At 37.9% G+C, this 18996-nt stretch overlaps 1 protein-coding gene across 1 annotated transcript in view; it reads right to left on the bottom strand.

Annotated features, from left to right (window-relative positions):
* WDR11 (WD repeat domain 11) overlaps nt 1–17702 on the bottom strand; it is a 42081-nt gene extending 24379 nt beyond the window's left edge. Inside the window, exons 1-10 of the mRNA XM_074158971.1 lie at nt 17617–17702; nt 16143–16254; nt 11931–12084; nt 8252–8425; nt 6920–7106; nt 4806–4971; nt 4236–4350; nt 3081–3276; nt 1259–1362; nt 446–622 (exon numbers count right to left, since the gene is read on the bottom strand). Coding sequence (XP_074015072.1) covers nt 446–622; nt 1259–1362; nt 3081–3276; nt 4236–4350; nt 4806–4971; nt 6920–7106; nt 8252–8425; nt 11931–12084; nt 16143–16254; nt 17617–17702 — 1471 coding nt within the window. The remainder of the gene's footprint in view (nt 1–445; nt 623–1258; nt 1363–3080; nt 3277–4235; nt 4351–4805; nt 4972–6919; nt 7107–8251; nt 8426–11930; nt 12085–16142; nt 16255–17616) is intronic.
* Between the last annotated feature and the right edge of the window lie 1294 nt (nt 17703–18996).

Raw genomic sequence — 18996 nt, 5'->3', positions numbered from 1 at the left:
TATCTAGATGAGTTTAGCTATATTTGTAATCAGACAGAATAGATTCTGGAAAAATAACATGCTTTAAGTGTATTTTTAGGTACTTACATGAGAACTGAAGTACAGTCTGTGTTAAGTTCATTTACTTATTTTAGAAATGCAGTTGCTACAGCAGTCTGTATTTATTGATATTTAGAATGAAGTGAGAGCAGCATGTAAAATGACATGTATTAATGGACCAGTATCATACTAAATGAAAGAATGCTAATATATTGCTATTTTTCAGGTAGAATTACCTAAACTCAAGACAGGACAAAATAGAACCCACAGACTATCATGGACACAAATTTGTGATTAGTTACACAGGACCAAAAAATAGATTGTTTTCTGTATTAGTAGCTATATTTCTATTTAATCTAGAACATATTCTTTTCAGAACAACCAATAAACTACTTAAGGTACATACCAACAGCAAGGATTGGCTCATACTGTTTAATATTTTTTGTTGTAAGAGGTGGGCACATGCGGATAGCAAAAGGAGGCAAAGGAAGTCCTGACAGAAGTCCAGTCAGCAGAAATTTGAGGTGTACTTCTTGCAGAAAAGAACTTTTTAATTGCTCTTCCCCAGCAACTGTGCCTTGCCCTGCTTAAAAATTAAAGCCCTTGTTAGTATTAAATTTTAATCTGAGATGTTATGGAGAGTGTATATTTTTTTATAAAAAAATATAAGAGTTTATAAAATAAAAATCACAAATGAAGTAATATATATATTAGCAATGTTTATTTGAAGAGGCATTCCTTCCTGTTAAACTCTGTATGATAAAACTTTTTAGACGACTGCACTTCAGGCAATTTGTCCAATACTAGCTTTTTTCCTAATGCTAAGAAGGAAGAAAAAAAAGGAAGGAAGAGGGAAAAAAAGTAAATGCAACGATTTCAGTCTTCCCAGAATTCAAGGGTAGTTTAAATTGTCTTCATCTGCTTAAGATTACTTTTAAAAAATGAAAGCATTCCAGCCAAATTCCATTTTAAATTACTCCCCCCCCAATGACAATGAACATTGGTCCTCAATATAAAATCCTCAAAAAGATTAATTTGATAATTTCTTTAGCGAACAGGAATTCTTGTCTTTCAGAATTACTGTTGAAATTGCACAGAAAATATTTCTAACACATGTAGTTTCTCAAATAAGCTAAGATTTATAATGATTCAAAAACTCTAGAAATGAGTAGCAGTAATCATAGTAATCAATAGTAATATTAGAGAAAGAAATTCTTACCAATCATATTGTCTAGTGAGAGGTCTGGAAGTTTACTTTGGGATCCTCCTACGGGAATTCCACAGAATGAGACTGGAGAATACAAAGGTGAAGCACTTGAACTGCTGTAAAAGAAATGAAAACAAGTTCTTAGTACAAACTGGATCATCTGTCGACTTAGGTCCTCGATTTTGCTTTTTCCCCAGGGTGTTCTTTCAGTATTCCTACCACTTATTAATTGCAGAATATTTTGAGAATATTATTCCTAACATCAACTTCCACAAACAACTGTACCAGGAGATAATGCACACAAAGATGTACAAAATTTAAAATAAACTTTCATCTTCCTTACAGAGATATTTTGTACATAACAGAAGAGACAGATGCATCCCTTGTTCTGAAGTGTACCTCAGTACTGAATGGAAGCTTTTAAATATATTGTGTATTAATATGTAGAGCTATAGTAATGAATACAGCTAAGGAACAATCGTAAATATTTCAACATTTAAGAACAGATTCCCAAACTTGGGAAACGGTTTTTGTTAACCTACATAAACTTCTTATATAGAATCCAGACAACAAAACCTGTAACCGAAGCCTAAACAAATGAAACAGGATTGCCCCTGAATATACAAAACTAGAACAGAAACTTAGAGTAATACCTAAGTTTACAGTCTTGTGAGATATCTGCGCGTCAGGTTTTTGTGTTATTATATCTTTAAAAATCTCACTTTAACCGACTTTGAATTCAAATTTTAATTAAGACCATCAAATCCAGCAAGATCAAGAGCTAATGGAGGAAGACTCCTTCAAAATCCATTAAAGACTCTGCACCAACTAGAAATATGCTTTACTTTCCAGAACAATCCAACCCTATCCAGAATCCTCCAGGCTCAGTGGTTCTTATATTATTACTACATTTTTCCTGGTTATAAAATTATGACAAAAAAAAAAAATCAATGTTTTAGAAACGACCCTAAGAATCCAAGAAGTAAAACCCAGGAACATATGGATCCTAAATAGCTCTCTTGGATATGCATCACAAAATATCCATCTAACAGTATTTTTGAGAACACCAAGAATAAAAACATTAAACCACTGATAAGCAACAAAAGGATCTATGTTGAAAATTTGGTATTTTCTACATTTAAAAGTGTACTAAGAATTCTGAATTTCTTTTATAGCAGTAAGTTATTTATCTTATTCAATAGCATTTCAAACGTTTATTGCAGCAGAACGACCTTAATACACTGAATGTTTAAAGAACTGTACTACTTCATAGAGTATTTTTAGAGACTGCTCAAAATCTAAAACTCTAAAGACTTTGTATATAAAAAAATATTGTTTATACCACCATATTCCAGCCACCTGCTGTACAGCCTTGTGTTGCTCTGTGTCAAATTCAAACACAGAAACCCTTTCCCCTACTAAGAATGTAGCCCCTTCCAGACTCATTTTGCAGTTCTTTCATGTGATTGAAAGTGAGATTCATTCCTGAAGAAAATTATATAGTCTGAAGAAAGCCAAATGAGAAGAAAATGTTCCCCAAAATAATGTGAATATTCTTTCCTATCTTTTGTTTCCTTATTCCAACCACGTAGTATGGAATTATTTTTCAAAGAAAGGAGAGTAAATAGAGTTCCTTCACTTCCCCAAAGCAATAAAACTATCAATGTGGATGATGTATTTTGTTCCTCTTCCTTTCATTCATACACGTGTACAGCATGTCACACTACCATACACACAAGGACATCACCGTTGCTTTTAGAATCTAATTAAATACTACACGCCACTTGTAAATGTAACAGATGGAAGCTTTGATAAGAAAAATAAATCCCATTACCTGCTACGCACATTTCTGCCAGAAATACTGGATTTTAATTCCCAGATCATTACCCTGCCATCACTGACTATGAGAGCTGCAGAATTCTCATTCACGGGGCAACAAACCATACTGAAGGGTCGAACTGTTTTTGTTACCCTGATCGCATCGCACTGACTTCTTAAATCATAAATCAGCTCCTGAACTGGGTCTGGATCTGTAACATCAACGTCCCACAAAGGACAAACAATTAGAACAGAAAACATACGATGTGATCAATTAACAGAGCTAAATTTGCAGAATGACCAAGCTCTTTGGCTGAAATCCACATGCTTCCTGTGTGGCAATTAGGAAAAATAATCCAAAACTATATACCCTTGATCTTGCTGTATACAACACAGCTCTGAACAGTTCTCAAAAATATAATTTTGTCTTTAAATATCTTATTCCACTTGAATCTTGCCAAATCTAAAAAAATTACTGTTTCGTATCTGGGGAGAAAGTGCATCTGGTCTCCACAAGCCAAAACTCATTTGGTCTACTGGTAAACCTGGAAGCAAATAACCTTGTAGATCACTAGAAATTACCAAACTGTCAAACAAAAATCCATAAAAAATACAAAACAAAAAACACCAATCCAAAAATTTATTTACATTTACAGAAATGTGTTTTCCCTTCTTTTTTTCCAGTCTACTCCATTATATTTAAAAAGCCATTCTTAGTAACGTTCCATAAAAGCGATAAAGATGGATTTTAATGTAAATTTAAGCTCATGTGTTAGTTCTAAGACCAATTCTTCCAATTGACCAAATGGCTTCCAAAACCCTGAAAAATGTTTTTTTCTTAAAGATAAAAAGAACAAACTAATCATCTTTTATCTAAAACTTTCTTGTATATGTGACTGTTAAGCCACTTCAAAATTAAAGTATTATTTAGTGATAAAAGGATACTCAAAATAATAATATCTTATTTTGCACTATATTTCAGGGAAGTAAAAAACAATTTTGGGAGATTGTAGCATAAAATTAAATTTAAATTTAATGTATAGGAAAAAAAAACCACTAGAAGGGCTGTAACTGACCATCCTCTAAGATGCGTGATGGTTAATATTGATGTTAAAGTAATAATTAAAATACCTCAAAGTTCCTTTCTGGACATTTTTGACACAAAACTTACCTGGCTCTTCTTTTGGAGTTCCAGTTATACTGCAGCTAGGCCTGCGAACTCTTAAAGTTATACAACCGTTTTCATGTAGGCAGAATAACCCATCACGCTGAAAACAAGGAATTACCTAGGTAAAGAGACACCACATTCCATTAGGTTATCAACATTTTATCCTTGCAAAGTACACTGATGTATCCTGACGTATGAGTGAGTCACCAAAAATGTTACCATTAATGTAACACTCCAGTGAATTTCTTTAGCTACAGTACTTGTGACTAAGGAAGTCAATTAATTCGAAGAATTCACTGAAAGTTTTTGTTTCAATTGTTTGCTGGTTTTGGGTGTTTTTTTTAAACATTAATGTACTCAACTATATTCTTTTTAGCTATCATGAGTTTTATTTTAAAAAAAAAAAAAAAGCTTTCGTTTTTTGTATCAGAATTCGTGACATTTTTCCCCCTGGTGAGCTAACTTCTTTTCATCCTCTAGAACTAATCAAAACACAGCTATCACTGAGTCATGAACTTCCATATGATCTTAGTAAACTACTACAATGTTAGAAATCAATCAAATTTTCATTACCTGTAGGAAAGGCACGCCTGTTCTTTCAATTGCAATCACACCCACTGTCTGATTCACTTCCAAATCAAGAATCAAGATTTCTCTGGGATACAGTAACAGCATGTAGTTTCTTTTGGAAGGCAAATATGACAACTGAAGACAGTCATTGAGCGTTACAGATTCAGCACTGGAAAACATCAGATATAAACTTTATCCAAGTTCAGTATCAACAAATACTTCAAGCTCAAAATAGAATTAACAGCACAAATTTTCCTGCAGCTGCATTTTTTCAAGTCTTCCCTATTTTCATCGCTAGGGAACTACAGATTTCCATTTAATTGCTACAGTGCAAAGCATCACTGACCTTTAAAAGACACACACTCTGTTGACTTTTGTCCAAATAAGATTATAGTGTCATTTTTAAAATAATATGTAATTCAAATGGAACAAGTGTAATTCTTGCACATCTCAACTACAAAGCAATTCAACTACAAACAGTGCCAGCTGCCATGACATTTAGTGGTATTCATGGGAAATTACCCTTAAACATACTGCTTACTTCAATTTTTATATTATTATGCATATTACTTCATTCTGAAATGAACGGAACTAGCCTATCAAGAATACAAGTCTTCAAACTCAAATAAAGTAGCAAAGAGCAGGATTGTTCATCATTTTGTTGATTGTTAACAGGAGACTGACTGCAAGGTAAAGAGGTTCATAGGTACGTGCAATCCAATGAACTGTATTTACAGCACATTGAAAATCATCTTCATGCCGTGCTCAGGTTTGAAGGTCTCTCAACTGATTTAATGTATCATCCCTTCAGGGGTTTTGTTTGGTTTTAATCTCCTCATTCTACCTCACACTAAACCCTCCTTATACTCTTGCATCTCATTCCTTCCTTCAGGAATATTATTCACCTTTTCTCTGCAATCACTTTCCTGACAATCTCCTGTTTCACTTTCTTCAACATTTCCCTAAACTAATATAACACCAGATAAACCATTGCTGCTACTTTTTCTTCCCCTTCTCCCATTCTACTCTTTTTGGGTGTTCTGGGTGGAAAAGGAGGGAGAAAAGTGAAAACTATCATACCCTTAGTAATATTCATATACAACTTAAAATGCAATCGGAGGAATAAAGAAATAAAATGGCATCTTTGCTGATTTGCTGTTATCACAGAGCAAACATAAAGCTGCCGCAGTGTAGGTACCGTCTCAGTATTTGCAAACCAGGTGTTCTGTCCAATGCAGCACGAATTAGGCATTACAGAACACAAAATGACAACATTATGCCCTTTAACTTCATACAAAAATCACAATTTCTTAAATGATTACCAGCGGAAGTATTATCAAGTCTTCTGCTCAGCTTGCAATTTAAACACTTTACCAAAACAGGCTATAAATAACATATCTGCACTAAATTTTGGTGTGAAGCGCTACCTGATAATAGTCCGATTAGTTTGTTCTCAAATAGACACTTGAGAAATACTTTTATTACTCAAACAGAAAGCACGAAAGGAAAAAAGAATTATACCACACAAAAGAAAGTGGTCTAGAGAATTTCTAACAAAAAAAAAGAACACCTCAAAATGCAACAACTTTAGTTTTAGAAGGTCAGAAAGTAGACAAATGTATAAATTCTAATTTTATTTATACACTACTAACTTAAAAAAATGCTTTCTACTGCAGTACCACATACAACATCAGAATGATAAGTCTTCTTAGGTATCAGTACTTACAGCATTTTTATTCTCTTATTATATGCCTTCTCATTCCATAACTGAAATGAATTATGTTAGGCGGGAAAAAAAAGGTGAAAATGGGCTAAGAAAGATGTTTCTGAATTTACACTTGCATCAAAATCTGTTAGAGGAGGGAGAACATTATGTCATTAACTTATGTAAAACATGCTGGGATGATATGACTGTTTTTAGGAACGGAACGGGACGAATGACTGTATTTATGTTTTATCCTTACACAATGTCCTCGATACAGGACATCCAACAATCTGCCTACACCCATAAATTTTCCTTTTTTAAACCTAATTATCTTACAGACTTTAATGAAATTACACCTCTAAAATATACAGATACACAAAACATTATCCGAGAAGAAGCATTTGCAACCCACCTTGGTTTTTCATTACTGATTAAGATTTTAACTCTATCAAGGGCTTTTTTGGCCCCCGTAGCAGCAGCCAGCTTGTTGTGAGAAGGGCTGGAATGGGGACTAGAGATGTAAACTTTCTTCCCTGAGCTGGCAGGAGCTTTGGAAGGAGAGAAGTCGGAGATGAACACTATTCCTTCGCTGGTGAGCACTGTACCAAGAAAAACAAATTTTAGTATAGCAAAATACAATCTGCAATTTGATTCTGGTGTTCCATTTTAATGAAATTTTGGTGGGGAGAAATGCTAATAACTTTAATAATGCTGTATTAGCTAGAAAACTCATAACTCTAGACAACATGCACCTTCTACTGAAAGAGCTGCAGATGGTCCATTACAATTAATTAGATCTACAAAACTCAATTTTTCAAAATTAAGTCCATAGTAAAAAAAAAAAAAACCACTGTGGGGATTACTGGCAGAAATTTCTTGTTTCTTCAGTACAGTTATTTTCTCTCATCAACTATTTTTCTCTAAGCTTCACAATGCAAATAGAAGGCAGGGTTGTCTACGTTGGCTATATCACCAGTTTTTGTTCTCATGCAGAGCATGGCTCAAAGAATCGTTAACTCACATTATTTATGTTGCAGCATAAAGATTCAGCAAAGCTGTAAAGATGTAGCTAAGATTTTACTATGTTTATACCATTTTAGGTTGAATGGTATGGCAGATTTAAAAACAGACAACTAAAAAGACTGGAAACTGCACTGCCTCATTATAGATCAGGAGTGATCAAGCTAAATTAAAGAATAGAAGGCCGATTCTCTTATTTCTCTTAGTTTCTTTCTTCTAAAATGTCAGTAAGTCTGCACTACATACCCTTTGATATTTGAGTTGCTTCTGAAACTGAAGCTCATACTCGACTCCTTTAAAAAAAAGATCCTTTCTATTGAAAATACCATTTATTCTTGGTCTACTCATCTCATTGGATTCTCCCTCAGCATCCATCCTTTTATAGCTTTTTATGTCAGTTTAACAGGGCACTCTATACTTGGCTTCCTCTGACTCCCTATCTACATGCTTTCCACCTTCTTTATAAAGTCTCAAACACTTATTTTCAGATCTCTAACTTCTCTTCTCATGCCTACTTTTCCCCTCCCCTCACTCAACAGCATCCTATCTTAGAAGATTCCACACTGGCCAAAGACTCCCCTGCCTTTGCTTTCAGACTTCTTCTTGGCATTAATGGCATTATTCTCTCCAATCCACTACTTTAATCTCAATATTAACATTTTAGTTTAACAATTTTCCTGGCCAAACATATTCACATCACTCTACTTTATATGTGCAAACTTACGAGCTAGGTGTGATGGATCAAAGGGGTCAAATGAAAAAGACAGAATATTTTCAGCATAACTTTTCTTCCAAAGTTTGGTGCCTGTGTCTGCATTCCACAGTACGATATAGTTCGGTGGATGAACTGCAAGCAGTAAATCTCTAGAAGCATCTTGATTCCACAACCACTGCATGTCTGTCAAAAGAAAGGAACAAAAACCAGTGACATTAATTTAAGAATAAAAAGGTTGTTCTATTTAAAAATCATTTTTCTTCTGCAATACCTCATCTTTAAAGCAACGAGTACTGACTTATGAGTAGCAAGATGTTTCTATTTCACAATTCTAAAAAATAAGTTCCTTTTACAGTCTGAATTTGTGTTTTTAACAAGCAGCAACACACTGGGTTACACGTCCACACTCATGCACACAACCCACATTCAACCTGAAGAAGTCAGATCTTTTCATCCAGTGAATTCCTACCTGAAAAAACATACTGTGTTGTACTGAATCACTGCAGAGTCAAAAGGAAAAGAACCATACAACATCCCAACCAATATTTGGGAGGACACCATGAACCATACACCCTTCCAAATTAATATTCGAGATGGTGTCAGTATTGGACCTGGAAACAAATGTCTTCTCCACTTCAAGTACCTTTTAACAGACAGTCTTAAGTTTAAGAGGAAAATGAAACTGACTGTAACACACAATCAAGAATACAAGTACAGTGCTTAAATGCTAGGGTAAGTCTGAAGAGGTATGGTTGTCAATCTTCATGCCTGGGCATCATTTGGGAACATTCAAGATAAATGGACATAAAAGACTATGTTTTCCATCAATCTCCATCTACCACTAAGTGCACAGCCTCACCAAGGCACAGCTTCTCTACAGCATGTTCCTACATTTAAGGTGTCGAAAAAAACCTCCTCTCAGCCATTCTTTTGTTTTATCAATTCAGCTTTTGCAGAGCTGGTAAGAGCTTCTCACTGGATTTCAGAGAAAAAAAAAAAAATAATCCAGCCATGTGTGTCCTAATCAGTTACACCGTAAGTATATAAAAGGTTAACTCCTTCTCAGCTGAATGCAGAGGTTGGATCAAATAAAGGAGAGTGCCTTACACTGCTGCATCGCTTTTCTCCTCACTGAAACAGTGAGGCTCCAGCTGTTAACCTTCAAAGCTCTTGCAGATAACACACAGAGAACCAGCAGCTCACCCTGGTGCTCAATCTCTCTATTTGCACCATTTTCTACAGTCGCGTAATAACAGCCAGAGGCCTCAGAAACAGATGGAAAAGAAAAGAAGCTGCTTTTGTTACAGACTATTGCTGAATCAAACCAGGGACTTAGGAAAGAACAGAATTTTAATTCTGTTGCTCATTAAGTTTTTTTTCTCACTCAACAGACTGGAAAAGCTTCATTGGGGAATAAAACCTGGAGAAATCTTCAAATGGCATGGTCAAAATTCCACCAAACGTTCAGTGAATAAGTGTCAGGAGTAAATAAAATGTAACTTATAACATAAAAAAAAAAGAAATAGAACTAATAGAATTAACTGCAGTCAATAGAATACATTTTCAATGTCCCACTATCAGACTTATAATACTGTATCTACTTGCACAGGCTTTATGAAGAAGAAATATAACAAAAACCAACCAATCTAATTTTGTAAGTGGGTTTTCAAATAATAGAATTCCAAATAAAAAGCAAGTGCAACACAAGCATCATCACAAGTTTTTAAAATAGTCCAAATAAACTACAAGTTATTCTTAGAAACTCATTATTGTAGTTTCACTGGGACAAAAAAAAAAAAAAGTGCTCTAAATTTTACTTCAGAAATAATTTGTAGACATATTGCTAGCGTGGGCAGCAGTACCAATGAAGAGAAATCCAGAGCATGCAGCAGAGCATGTAGATGCTGCTGTGCTTGCAGAGTTATCCCTCCCAGCTAACCCTGAAAGAGCCAGTCCGGTGCTGGACACGGCCCACTCGCAGCACCAGCTCAGGGACTGGAACCAGACCAGCCCCAGTAGCGCAGCCACAAAGTCAAGCAAATCCCAGTGCTCCAGCCAGCTCCTGGTCAGCTCTGTTAGGAGTGGTTCCAATAGACAGAAAAGTGCCTACCACAAGAAATTAGAATAAAAAAAAAACCAAGTTTTACAATAGCAGGAAAGTACAAGTATCAACTATAAACTGCACCAATCAAAGCAACAGTAAAAATGATATCAAGTGTCTGATGCAACCAGGAATTTAGTCTAGATCTTTTGATTCCCTTTTCCGAGTTCTAGCCACTACCTTAACTTTTTCATTGATGAAGTACAACATGTTAACTAATGAAAGGGAACATTTGATGGATGACACCTGACTAATAGATGAGCACAAAAAGCAGCAAGGAAAAAGACACTTAATTATTCCTTTCTAATATATTCTTTTAATTGTGTTATACCTGGCCAGTGGCTACATTTTCTATTCTCTAGCCTTCATCAGACCAATTAAGATAGTACTAACCTCTAGGCAGGCTTCTAGATATTTCTGCCTCTAGCATAAGCAAACATAAATCTTCTGTAACTTATATCATCATGAATGCATAGCTCCTTTCTCCAGGCTTTTTCGTTTTTACTTTGGGGTTTTTGTGGGTTTTGGTTGATTGGTTGGGTTTTGCTTTTATTTTTTACTTCCCCCAGAGACCTGTGAGATCCCTCAACGAGATTTTTTTTTTTCTTTTTCTGGTAATGGGATAAGGAATCTTAAAACATCCAGCTGCCCAGAACTGCTTGGGTAGAGTTTAGCAGGTATTTTTCAGACTTTCCCAGCTGCACTGAGCTACCACCCAAAGAACAGAATCAAAAGCAGCAAATACCACCGCTAAACTGTCTGCTCAAATGAAAGCCAAACCCAGTTATTTATACCATCTCAAAACTTCCTTTTTCTCTTGACCGTTTGTGTTAATCCTTACCATTTATGTCCATTTAATTACACTTGAAACCTAATTAAAATGTGGTATACTCAGTTTCAAGACTTCCTGCCACTAACTCCAACTATTTATGAAACCTACCTTATTTACAACTGTCTTCTATGCTAAAATTTACACAATAACTTGTCCTTTCTCCATTTCACTTTTCCCATCTTAATATTGCTACCTATGCATAGAAGAGCCTCCCTGCTCCTATGAGTCATACGACTGCGTAGAGGCTCAAAAAAACTTTCTCTCTCCAGTTGCACTGCAAATGTATTGTGCTAGTATATTTGATCAGAAACAGCTACATAACAAACTAATTGTCAAAGTATACATGCACAATCAAAACTCTTTAACTTACAGCAATGTAATACTGCCAAAATACTACACCACTATAGATGACATTAACATTCAGGTGCAATGCAAACTGCACGACATCCCCAATTCAAGAGCAGGAACTTGACACCATAACCATTATTATTCCAATCAATAAGATGAATAAAAATAAATTGTAACTTTTTTTCAGAAGATCTTGGAAAATGTTACCATAATGAATTAAATCTCACAGCATCCCTCTGGAAGACAGTAAGTCTTCTACTTAACTGTTTACGTAGAAAACAAGCAAACAGATCCCAACAGTAAAATTCAATGGCAGAACTGAGCATAGCTTGTAAAACCTTGGGGATGGATTTGGACACAGTGCTCCATAAAATAACTTCCATACAAACACCATGCACTGTCATTACCTTGAATTGGTTTCGCATGTTCTTGTATTTCACAACGAGCTGTTCCTGTTGCCACATCCCATACAATTATTTTTCCAGTAGTATCAGCAGAAGCTAAACGTAAAGAATATGGAGAGCCAATATTGTGATGGTAATTTTCTTTAGCCCACTTAACCTGAAGATACAGATGAAAATTGGTCACAGGAGGCAAAAAGATATAACAAAGACACTATACTCCATATTTTTCAGATGGATAAACAAATAATAAACAACTCAACAAAAAAACATATTAATATTTAATGTTAATAGCATCTGAGTAAGCATGCCCTTAAGCTACCATCAGTAGTGCTAATTTAAGGTATGTTGTAACTGTGCTGTATGACTGTATGGTTGGTATTTTCAAATTACATAAACTAATAAACCTTGTTCCTGAAGGTAACTACAACAACCCATAAATATATGCTATGAATATAGAAAGTTTACACAAATATTTACAAGAAACTAAATGGCAATATTTAAGGTGCTGTGGGCATTTGCAACCCTATACTCTCTGATTTCCAAACTTTTACACATATCCTAAAACACGTCATCATTTTCCTAATCTGTCAAATATATTATGGTATTGGGGAGGAAGGAAGGTTAGTCTTTCACATACATACTGTCTCACGTCAAGCTACTGCTGACATTTGCTATCTTTTTGGTCCTTTTCTGCATGTTGCCACCACTGACTTCCACATACCACTTGTTGGTATGGGATTTCAGCCTGCACGGGCTTGCAAGTTGGCAATAATTATGTGTCTATGAAAACTATGTGTCTTGAAATGTGAAACATTCTGTCTACAAGTCTCCGGAGATTATAAGGAGATAACACTGACTCCTTCCTTATCTATTCAATATAGAGTTGTTTTGCTATCTGCTTTAAAGGTGAACTTCTGCCCCTAAGAGAGACTGAAGACACTAACAGAATAAAGAAATCTTAATGCTAAGCTAATAGGAGTTTACCTACTACAACGGTGGCTAGTTAGCTGTGTGCTGCTACAGTACCTGACAGTGAAAGGGTGAGGCCAAAAAGAACAGTTTTTGCAGACATTGAAAGCATGGCATCAAAAAAAAAAAATAGAATTATCATTCGGCACCACTGACTTTGCAACATGAATTAGATTTATAACAGCATTCAGAGCACTGTAGCCACCTTTGTGCCACCCCTCGCAGAGGTGTGACCAGGATGTATCTCCAAAGCCTGGCTGAATAAATTAAACAAACATTACATGTGCACAGCAAGCAATCTTCAAAGAGCTCTAGCTATAAAGTCTGTTTCTACCAGAATAACAAAGAATTCTTAGGAGAGTCTCCTCTACCTGCAAATTCCAGTTTTGCAATTCCCAATTCCCTGCTGTTAAAAAAAAAAAATTACCCATGACGATACCTGCATGTATAGCTATTAAAAAATGTAATTATAGAAACCTGTAAAGCTATTTCTACCTCAGGTAGATATACTACTTTGAAGAAAATTCCAAGTCTGAAAAACATCATTTCCCAAAGGAGGAGCTGCCACCAAGTTATGAACAACAAAAAGGAGATCTTTAACGCGATCAGTCTCAGCCAGAGCTCCTGCAGCTCTAACACCACGAGCCCTCTTTTCTCATTGCAGTCGCCCTGCTCCAACAAGAAAAATCAGACACAATCCACTCTATACAAAGCTACCCGTATCCCACAAACACCATATCGACACGTGGACAACTAACATGGATCCATTTCCACTGAAACCATTACCTGACACAGTTTCAACAGTCAAAGGCCAGGAAGTCTTTAAAGAAAAATAGTTAAACAGAATGCAGAAGGTTTATGAAACAATTGCTTTTCTCTTTGCTTTTTTATTGCAGATAGTGATGCATTTTGAAATTTTTCAAATCTGAAACATGGGTTTTGGGGAGAAGATCCCTTGTAGGCTGAGCTTGCTGGTGTAAACCTCTACTACAAAGAGTTTAAGTCAGACATAAACAGTAGACTTCTTACAGATCCCCATCAGCTTATTGACACTCAGCATTTACAAACACCAAAAAAAATCAGTTAGGAATTGCAGGAAACTTCTTACAAACGCACAGAACGGTATCAGCAATGATCATGGTCTCATAATAATTTCTCATATAATGTCTGCTTTTTAAAGCAGAACAGAATTTCTCTTTGTTCTTCCTCCTCATAAATTAGTCATTTTCTTACAGTCTATTTCTGTTAATAAAACACCAGATAGTGGTTTTGAAAAATTATCTTATAAACGATATAAAGACTATTTGGACTTCAGCATTTGGTTTCCTATTGAAATAACATTATTTCTCAAAGCTAGTGAATGTAACTGAAGCACATTAAAATGTTATCATTACATGGATCAAAAACCAATTTTACTACAACCTATTACCCAAGCTAAGTGGAAATTTTAAAGCAGAATCATCATTATAGCTGCTACCTCCATAATACCTACATTTTATATTTTTTACACAGTTATAGATATTGGAATTGATTTGTTCACTTTAAAGGGCAGCTTGAAGACAACTGAGGCTAAGGGTATGCTTACCCAAACAAGTTGTCAAAAGGCAAGCAAAGGTATTGACTCACAGAGTGCTGCTTACTCTGTGGCTGCTGTCGTGGACACACCTTTGCTCTGAGATAACTGAGAAATAACCTCTCCTCACTGAGAGTCAGGTAAGTCGCCTCACACTTGTCACCAGAGAGACTATTCATAACAGCGGCACAAGCTCTAAGTTGACAGCAATGTTTGGGCAACCCTGAGAATCCTCAAAATTCACTGAACGATTTGGGAAAATATACAATATGCTGGAAGAAATCAGTTTTCATTCCTTTGTGACATTTTAACATTATTATTTTTAACATGTCCTAGCATACAGTCTCAAAAAAACAAGGTAAAGTATCTCTTTGAAACCAAATCCTTCCACTTTCCTTTTTTCCAGTCAGTTTCAAAATTCTGTCTAATCAAGCAAAATTCCTAAACTTTATAACCCTTTTTAAAACCGCCAGTATCATTATCCATATGGCTCTTGGCCAAGATCTTGTATAGATCTTTATCAGTTTTGCCCTACCCAATATTTTCACCCAGGATTTTAACACTATTTCTTATTATTAAAAAGTGCACTTAAAAAGTGCAATTAAAAAACTGGACTCTGTAACACAGAAATACATTATCCTATTTTAAGATACATAAACATCACCATCTGTGTTACTACTGAATACACTGAAATTTCAAAACCACTCACTAAAAAACTCAAGTTCTTTAGTGTGCAGAAAGACATCATTGGAACACGATGGCTCAGAAGTCAGTAATTTATCAAACCCAGAGACAAAATAATTGTGTTTAATTTTAAAATATCAAAGTGGCTATATCTGATATACTATTAGTGTATCTATATGAAGATGATCTATTTAAAGAAAAATACACATGGGAAAAAAATAGAGTGCAATTTCCAGAAGGCAAATTCAAACATTTTCTTTTACTACAAAAAACACCAAAATCCCCCATCTAAAAATCTATTTTTCTTCATAAATTACTGTCTTCTAATATAGCATTTGAGCTAAGGACTATCAAACATTACATCTGCCAGCCAAACATTCCTCTAAACCCTGACTGAATCTGTCATTCTCCACACTCAAAGAAATAATGTATCAAAGAAATACATCCTGTTCCACACTTGACCCAAAGTCAAACTCTGCAATTTCAAGGACCTTCAAAGGAAAGTACAGATAGCCTATACTTAAGCTTAAATTTTAGCCATTTTTTATCACTAAAATAAATGTTCAGTTTGTCTCCTATTGTTCCTTTTCTATAGGTAAGAAGGGAAGTAAAAACTTACAAGTAACTTTCTAGTCAAATGGTGAACTGGTTACACCCACAACATGAAAGATCAGCAAGGGCATCAACAAAGAGATTCATCTCATAATTTATAATGTCCATTTGAAATTCTGCCATGTTAAGAGCTTTCTTAGAAACATTTATGCCTGTGTTCTATAACACTACCAAATGTTTCCATGTATTCTATACCTTCTATAAAGGTATACCACCAACCTCAGCTCAAATTTCAGCATGTATGGTCTGATTTAGCTGTAAAAGAGATCATGTAAAATACAGGTATTTTACAACAGATTTTATGTGAAAATCAAGTGCAATAAAAATAATATATGGACCAGAATCAAGTAATATGCCTTAAAACTTATACGTCTCACCTTGACAACGCTAGCTTTGTGTCTTTCCAAAACCTGTAAAGTCTGAGCAGTATTGGCATCAACTATCAGCACAAGAGAATGACATCCATATGCAATCAAACCTTGCCAGCCCCTGGAAAAGCACATATCACCATCAAACAAGAAAAAAGAACAAAAAGCAGTTCACGTCAAGAATGAGGCTTTTTTGTGTAAGTTTAATGCCTGCTACTAGACATAAACATCAAAGAGTAAAAACTATTTAATAACATAAAACTCAAAACCATTATAAAATGCCATTGCTGCCCTGCCTGCTGAACCATTTGCTGATGGAAACCTAAGCCACCGCAAGGCAACTCTTCGTGTCCATCTACAAAAATCCTTCTCTGTTAATTTAAGACATCACATAAGAATTCACGAAGAGCATTCCCAAATTTTATATATAAGCACACAGGAAAGCAGTAAATTTGCAATTATATAATTAACGATTGCATCTTTTTTTTTTTCTTTAGACAAAAAAGGCGCATGTGAACAATGATTACAGTAATAGTGAGAAGCCACTGAGGCCTGTCTGACTTCAGGAGAGGCCAATGCAGCCACCAATGACAATTACAGAGCAAGTAGTAACAGTCAAAGGAGAAAAACAAAGTTTCAAACGAAGAACTTCAGAGAACTGCAATGGTCACTGCTTTGCGAGTTGACAAACACAAAGGCCACTGTTTTCAAAAATCACTTGGTTCAGCTATTTTGTTTTAACTCTCTTCCTAAGATTCAGCAGTATAAAATTAATGCTTCTCAGCATAGCCGGGTGAAATCACTGCTCAGAAAAATGAATACAAAAACCAATACATGTGCTGGCTCGATACATCAGCTCGCAAACAATAACAGCAGTAGAAACCAGAAGCAGCAGCTCTGATCTCTATAGTTTATGGCACCAAAGACGACCTCTAACCGGAGAAGTGAATGTCGTTGCTAGAAAGGACCGGCCCACGCTCATCCATGGCCACGGCTTTGTTCTGGCTTCAGAGCCGGACAGCGGCACCTCCACCGGGCTCCCTGCCCGCCCCCACGGCGACTAACGGGGACGGCTCTCACCGTGCCCGGCAGAAGGAAGGAGGCCCCCCTGGGACACACCAGCATCACCACCCCCGCCTCCAGTGACAAAAAATGGGACGCGAGTATTTGCGGTGACCGCCCCGGCCGAGACGGCGGGACACGGTTCCCTGGCAGGAGGGCACAGCCGACCCTCCACAGGGATGGCTCCCACCACCTTATCACACGCCCGGCACCTGCCGCCGCTGGCTGAGCCTCGGCACCTGGACCTGCTTAAACCCACGGGTCTGTGGGGGAGCGGGAGGAGGCAGACCCGGGCAGGCAGCGGGGAGCCGGGCCCACCCCGTGGCTCCTTCGCCTCAGCCCGGGGGGCTCGGCAGGGAGAGGCCCGGGACCCCTCAGCCACCCCTCTGCTCTCCCTACCCGAGCCCGCCCGGCGCCTCACCAGTCCGCCGCCCCCCTGTTCGGCGCGCTGAAGGCGCCCGTCAGGGTCCTCGCCGGCAGCTTGATGTTCACCGTGAAGCGCTGCATGGCGAGGCCGGGGAGCACCGGACCCGGCGGGGCGGCCCGAGCCCGGATAGCCGGTAGCCGAGCGCGCCGCGGCCCTGCCCAGGAAGCGCCGCCTCGGTGGTGCCGCCGGTCCGTGCCGACGGGGTCCGCCGGGGCCCCGCGGCTCGGGAACGGCAGTTCCGGGGCCGGCCAGCGCCCGCCCCCACTGACCCGGGCCGGGCTCCTCAGCCCAGCGGCTGGTCGCCTCCCGACACCTCAGGTTTCTAACCCGCCGCCCCACGGTGTCTCCGGGCACCCCCAGAACAGCAACCCCGGTCTGGGGACACGGTGCGGCCTCGGTGGTTGAAATGATACGGCCTGGAAGGAAAACACGCCGTGGGGATGCCAGAGGCCCCGTCCTCCCTGGCTGAACGGCTCCAGGGAAACCTGAGGTTGTTGGCGGTCTGAGACATGATAGATGAGGGGTAAAGTCTTCAAACTGGAAGAGGGTAGATTTAGAATAGATACCGGGAAGAAATTTTTCACTCTGAGGGCTGTGAGACTGGCCCAGGTTGCCCAGAGAAGCTGTGGCAGCCCCATTCCTGGAGGGGTTCAAGGCCAGGCTGGATGGGGCTTTGAGCAACCTGGTCTGGTGGGACGTGTCCCTGCCCATGGCAGGGGGTTGGAACTAGGTGATCTTTAAGGTCTCTTCTAGGCTAAACCATGATTCTGTGATGACTGGGGCACCTGAAGTCACCTCAGCATGCAAAGGGCTCACTGCCACGTCTCCATTTGCATGGATGCTGCAGGACTAGATCCAGCAAATTTCTTTCACCATAGTCATTTCGTAGTCATTCACCATTTCTTGGTGCCATCCTACCTAATGCAACCCATCCTCCAACCTGTCCCCGGGCTGTCACTCGTGCAGGGCAAAGCCACCCTGGGCTGACACATCCATGGGCAAGAACACTGCACATTTGCACCGGAGCACACCAGGCTGCAGAGCTTTGAAACAGCCAGAGCTTTTTTCTGTGCCACAACATCAATAAGATGGCCAGAATCAGGTAGCTCCGGGCACGTTACTTGACATACCCACACTGTCTGGGGGTTTGTTTCTTTTCAAAACAGAGATGGCTTCTAATTGTTTATTTGTTATTTTTCATAGTGAAAAAGATGCCACTAGATGGCCAAAGTTGGCAAGATCATAATGCCAGCCACACATTTTTGCAGTGGTGCAGTGTTACTTTGTCACAGAAATTGCAATAAGTGTTGTTCCTCTTTTTTTTTTTTCTTTTCTTTTTAATCACAGTTGCATTTGTGCAAGTAGGACCTCAAG

The sequence above is a fragment of the Numenius arquata genome, chromosome 15 (assembly GCF_964106895.1).
Source record: "Numenius arquata chromosome 15, bNumArq3.hap1.1, whole genome shotgun sequence".
In the NCBI taxonomy this organism is placed as follows: Eukaryota; Metazoa; Chordata; class Aves; order Charadriiformes; family Scolopacidae; genus Numenius; species Numenius arquata.
This window is presented reverse-complemented; position numbering and strand designations above follow the sequence as displayed.